At 45.4% G+C, this 5,935-nt stretch overlaps 1 protein-coding gene across 1 annotated transcript in view; it reads left to right on the forward strand.

Annotated features, from left to right (window-relative positions):
* Nucleotides 1-439: 439 nt before the first annotated feature.
* The window catches only part of LRRC45 (leucine rich repeat containing 45), a gene marked incomplete at its 5' end in the record, with an annotated part of 9,601 nt that continues 4,105 nt past the window's right edge, over nt 440-5,935 (forward strand). The window contains 10 exon segments of the mRNA XM_009698384.1: nt 440-501; nt 1,376-1,446; nt 1,766-1,944; nt 2,679-2,807; nt 3,396-3,508; nt 4,082-4,140; nt 4,260-4,337; nt 5,303-5,438; nt 5,738-5,817; nt 5,819-5,919. Coding sequence (XP_009696686.1) covers nt 440-501; nt 1,376-1,446; nt 1,766-1,944; nt 2,679-2,807; nt 3,396-3,508; nt 4,082-4,140; nt 4,260-4,337; nt 5,303-5,438; nt 5,738-5,817; nt 5,819-5,919 — 1,008 coding nt within the window.

Genomic DNA, 5,935 nt, shown 5'->3' on the forward strand with positions numbered 1-5,935 from the left:
GAGGAATCAGGTGATAATCTGCTAGATCTGATCACTAGATCATTAAATCTAGCAAGCGTGGAGTGGGGATCCTGTAAGAGGTAGGATGAGTCTGCTCGGTCCCTACTGCGTGAGCAAGGGTTAAGTAAGCCAGCAAGTGTCTTGTCTGTGTGGCCTGTCTGGATATGGGCTCTTTTCATAGCTGCTTTAGGAAGGTACAGAGAGTCACATGCAGTTCTCTATCCAGGCACCTCCTTCTTTGAGACTATGTAAAAAAATCTGCCTGGAAAGTTTCAAGCTCATGCTTTCCAGCAGCAGTAGACATTTGCTAAGTTGTATGTTTTACCATAGCCGCATCTTCTGAGCTGGCTGTTTGAAAGAATACCTTCTCTTCCAGCTCAGACAGAGGGTTACATGTATGAAATAAACAACTGTCTGTTGTTTTTTTTTTTCTACTCAGGTGTAAAACTTCTGTTGCATGGTCTTTGCTCCAACACCACGGTCAAATCTTTGGACTTGAAGGTCAGTCTGTTCAAATAAAATTAAGACAAAGAAACAGGGAAGGAAATAGGAGCACAAGCTTAATCAGAGTTAGAAATAGACAGTCCTAGTGCAGGATTGTTCTACAAGATGTGTAATTCTGTAAAGTTCTTGTTCTCAAGTGACTCTGTTCCTGCCTCCTTAACTCTATGTCATGACTTTCCAAAGTTACTGTGTAGCTTCTTGTCTGTTTTTATTCAGTTATTCTGTTTTGATAGGAAGTTATTGCTGTATGTATTTTGTCAGTTGCCGCTCGGTCAGGTGAGGCATGTGTAGGCTTTTCTTTAGGTTTCTGTTTTAATCAGTGAGTTACTAGTTGTTTGACTTGTGCTTCTGTAGAGTTTATCCAGCTTGCCAGAGTCTTTCAGCTAGCCTGGGGCTTGGAACTAAGCATCCGCTTTCAGATGTGATGATCACTACTGCAAGAGTGACATTTTGTCTGTGTTCCTCTGGCACATAGCTATTCCGTTGAAGCTACAGTCCTGAACTGTATCACACCTTTCTTTCTCGTCTGTGCTGGCACTAGCCGAGCCCTTTTTAATGAATTGTGTTGAAATGGTTCTGCTTATCTAGAATCAGCATTTTCCATCCCATCGTGGGCCATGCTGATCCTGTGCTATCCTGTGATTTTTATGAGCTCTCAGTCATGATGCCTCACAAGACTAGCAACACATGTATGCACCATTCCTCCCAGGGTCTTCCATTTTCTGGAAAGCTGACTGATATATGAGACAAATGTTACTCAGACCATCTTTGACAGACTGCATTACAGCTGAAGTGCAGCTGGTGGTGTTTGATGGGATAGCTGGATTGTGACAGGGCTTAGCCTACTGATCACCTGGGACTTTTGTTTCAGGGAAATAACCTGCGAACCGTGGGAGCTGAGGCTTTGGGAAAACTTCTTAGGCAGAACAAATCCATCAAGAGGTAAAAAATTTTATCTACCTCTCTTTCTGTTATTCCTGCTAGATGGAGCACAATGTTAGAAGAGGGTTGAGAGTGCTTTTTGTTGGGGTAGGAGGAATGTCAAGTAGCGCAGTTTCTTGTGAGGGATGGGACAGGTGAAGGAGTGAGAACTGGAGGTGCCCTTTTGGAGGATGCAGGGCTCTCGCAGCATCCTGCTGTCTGAAACTGAGTCTATTAGCGGAGCTGGGTGTTCAAATGGGTACCATGATCCAGGTATCATTCAGGCTCTTGCAACTGTCTCTTTACTTCATGAACTCCCATCCTGTCTGATTTTCCCTAGCCTTATCTTGGAATGGAACAGCCTTGGTGTGTGGGAGGAGGGCTTCTCCTTTTTCTGCCAAGGACTGGGAGCAAACAGCTTTCTCCAGCGGCTAGATCTGCGCAATAACCAGATCAACCATCAAGGGGCTGGAGAGCTGGCCATGGCGCTGAAACAAAATGCCAGCCTTCAGGAGCTAGGTAAGAGAGACTAGTTTTTTGCCCACCTATATATATGAATGCTCACACACACATGTATCTTCAGGTTTGTTGCAGCCTGCCTGGATCTCTGCTAACTGGTCAGTATCATTCCCAATTCCTGTCAGTCTGGAGTGCTTTGCAGGCTTTGTGCAGGGAGTAGAGGTCACAGGCCTGTGGCCTTTCGAGAGCGGGAATTGTAGTTGGAATCTCTGGATCTAAACCTGCAAATGAAGATTGTGTGCTTGGAGCAGAGCCATTCTTAGTGGAGGAGGGAATGGGTTCATTTCTATTTGTGGGTGCTGTTGGCATGCCTTGTGCCAGACTCTGAGACTTACTTCACGCTTGCTTTGCCTGTAGTAAGGAATTTTGCCAGAATTTCCTTCAGGAAAACATGGCTCTTGCTGTTGGTTCTTTTTCATCCACTGGTTGTGGCTGTGGAAGGAAGGCTCATGAGATGAAAATGTGAGGGGCAGACCTGTGTACCTTTTGAACTGTAACAGCTTCCTGCATTTTACTGCACTTTTACTGCATCCTTGCCTTTCCTGCTTTGTCTGTCATTTTCCCTCCCTCTCATTCGTCTTGAAAAGGGAGACAGCATTCACCTATGTTTGTGCTGAGACCGTCTGGGATTAGTTAGCGATGCTTACAGATGTATAAGGAGCATCGTTTTCCTTGAGCCGTACGTTTTTCAACAGATGTGTGACTACTGGGTTGAAAGTTTGCTTTCTGTACAGATTTGCGTTGGAATAATATTGGGCTTCTGGGTGGCCGAGCTTTGCTGAACTGCCTGCACAGCAACAAGACCCTGAAGAGGCTGGAGCTGGCTGGGAACAATGTTCCTAGCGACATCCTGAAAGCTGTGGGTAAGTATTACTTTTTGCACAGGAAAGAATCAGTAACTCCTTTCTCATTTCAGCACCTGAGGGATATAGGGCACTTATTGCTCCAGAGGAGAGCTACCCCTCCTCCCCTCCTCTCCCTTTCTCAACAGCATTTACATGATGCCCTACATTGCTTCCTCTTTTCCTTTAATGAGGGCTGGTCAGGTTGGAGGTGTCACTTTTACCAGCAAGAGGAAAAAAAATAATTGTATTGAGTTAGGGATTACTATGCCGTGTGAGTGTGGGACAACTCTAGTTTGCTTCTGAGTAGCCAAGTTTGGATATGGCTAATGCAGCATGTCCTTTGTCGTTGTCCTACTCACAGTGGCATTGAATGGCTCTCCTGTGGCTGGGGTGTTGATTATCCCATATACACTACTCTCTTCGATTCTACCCCACCTTGTGTCTGTAAGGTGAGGGCAGTCTCTCTATGTAGGCCAGCCTGAGAAGGACTACTGTCCTGGTGCTTCTGATAGCCAGGTGTCATCCTGAGCACTATGTCTTCCAGCAGTGCTTGCTATTCTGTTGCTTTAGAAACATGTGCATGCTCTCCTGCTCTCTCTGCATCAGAACAAGCCATGGATCACAACCAAGACCGTCAGACTATCCTGAGTGAGACGCAGAACCGAGCGTACATACTCAGCAAGGAGGTTTTGAGTCTGAAGGATGAGAAGACCAAGCAGGTCAGCAATTTTACATGTTGGCCATTCAAATGGGGCAGCTGGAATCCTATGTTTTCCCTCAATGTCCCCATGAAACACTCAGTGACAGGATGATTGTTCACCTAAAGTTGCATGTGCATTCTTATGGGCAGGCACACAGCATGGTTTAGTAAATTGGGTTGCTAATTTACTGAAAAAAGCTAGGTTGTCCAGGAATCAAATCCATGACAGTATGGGGTATGGACACGTGCCCTGCTGAACATATTCACTCTGGATTCTGGAGGAGTTCTAGTGGGTTTTTTTTCGCCCGTATTCGTGCTTTCAGTTCTTTTGCAACTGGTTTGATATTTTCCAAGTGGTGAAAACCTAGAAATACGAGTCTGTTTTCTTTTTGACATCTAATGGTGCACAGTACCTATAGCTGATGACCTCAGTCAGATGTGCTAATGAACCCATCAAACCCCCAGTTTCTCCTCGCTTTAAATAGAGTGGCTTGATCGATCTTCATCTGTCACTAGGAAGAGAAAGATGAGAAATGTAAATGCTTCAAGCTAATGCAGTTCATTTTCTCACTGATGTTTGCCTTGTTCATAGTTCTTGGATTTGATGGACACTATAGACAAGCAGAGAGAAGAAATAGCCAGGAGTGGCAGGTAAGTTGAATTTCTGAATGCTTTCTGCTCTTTGATAGAAGAATCGGGGACCCTCCATTTACTGACAGAAATTGCACAAACTTTTTTTTTTCTTTCTTTTTTTTCCCCTGCAAATGCAGGATGTCTGCAGCACGAGTCAGCCAGCTGCAGGAAGCGTTGGATGAACAGCACTGTATTATGAATTCGCTGAAAGCCAAGTATGGAGGAGGAAAACCTTAGCCTTCCCACTGTTCTGTGCTATATAGGCAGTGCTCGGCAGAGCTGTTGAGAAGGGGGATAATCTTGTAGAGTGGCTGGCTTACTATTTCACTTAGTTCTACAGTAATATCCAGAAATTACAGTCAGATCAGGCCTTTGGATTTGCCACACTGGATATTTAGCCTGCTTTTAAGTGAAATTACAGTGAATTGGTGTAAGAGCAGGTGAGTTATAGACGGTGAAAAGGAAAAGTGAAGGATTGTGGGGATGGGATGGGGGCATGTTCCTTGCACAGTTTACAGCGTGGCAAGAGCCTGTACCTGCTTCCTCTGGCAGCTGGCAATATCCTCTGAGAACCACTGCAGATATGGAGGAAGCGTACAAGATTGTACGCTTAGGAACAATGAGGTGGAGCTGCCCAAAAGTAGCGTTAGATTGTGTAGAGCCATATGCACATGACAGTGGTTAGACTTCAAACACTAATGAGCCTGGGTCATTCAATTCTGTTAGGTAAAGGTAATTTCATTATGCCATGCCTCGGTGTGGACATGTCCCTCATGTACAGAATAAGCAAATCGCTTCTGCTACCTGTGTTTAAAATTCTGTCCCTAATTTTAAACAACTTGCAGTGGTACAAAATAGCCAGCTTTGCTCTCCTGCGAGAGTGGGCAACTCCTGGAGGGGTCCAGGCAGGGAAAACAGCTCATGGAAGATAACACGGGGAAAATGCCATGGGGCGCTGGAACACCAGGCTCTGTGAAGTCCTAGGTCATTCACGGTTTGCAGAGGCTACTGGGTGGAGAGATAAGCGATAGCCTTTTCCCAGGGCCAAAAGATGCCTCATTTAGCTAGCCTGATTTCACCCGCTGCCAAATATGTGTTAGCATCTTGTACCATGTGGCGTAGAGAGCTCAGTAGAAGTGTCTCTCTGAGAAGGGACTCTGGGAAGTGTTTCTCTGTATAGGCTGCAGATGACTGAAGCTGCCCTGGCTCTGTCTGAGCAGAAGGTACACAACTTGGGAGAGCTACTGAATGCTGTAAAACAGGAACAAACCAGCATGGCTGAGTGCCACTTTACGGAGCTCCAGCAGCAAAAGCAGGTGAGCTGAATAAGCCCTAGTTAGGTTTGAGAGCAGGGTTCCAGGTCATACCTGGTTTGTGTAGATTTGGGGGATGCTGGATGGGATAAGCAAGCATGATTTTTTACCACTGGCGGGTTAACCACAGCTGCCATGACAAAAATTCTTGTGTAAATTAGGTAGGTGAATGCTAGATATGGAGAGGAGCCATGGTGTTTATGGGGTAGGTTGGATTTGGTTGGGTGTGGTGTTGGTTGGAGTATGTTGGTGGTGCAAGAACTAAGGTGAGTACAAGTTCTTAGTTTTGATTCTGTTTGCAGGGAAGTGCTGATCGGGAAAGCAAGCTTTTGCATGACTTGTCTGCTGCCAGTGAGAAAAATCTACTTCTAAGGAACCAGGTAGGAAAGCAAGTCTAAGGCTGAGAAGCAGGACTTCAACATTGTTCACTTCTGCTCTGCATATATGTCCTCTACTTTGATCCTCATTCATGTGTCTGCTGATTGTTCTGTACAACCTAC

Source organism: Cariama cristata, unplaced genomic scaffold, assembly GCF_000690535.1.
Source record: "Cariama cristata isolate BGI_N322 unplaced genomic scaffold, ASM69053v1 scaffold33144, whole genome shotgun sequence".
NCBI lineage: Eukaryota > Metazoa > Chordata > Aves > Cariamiformes > Cariamidae > Cariama > Cariama cristata.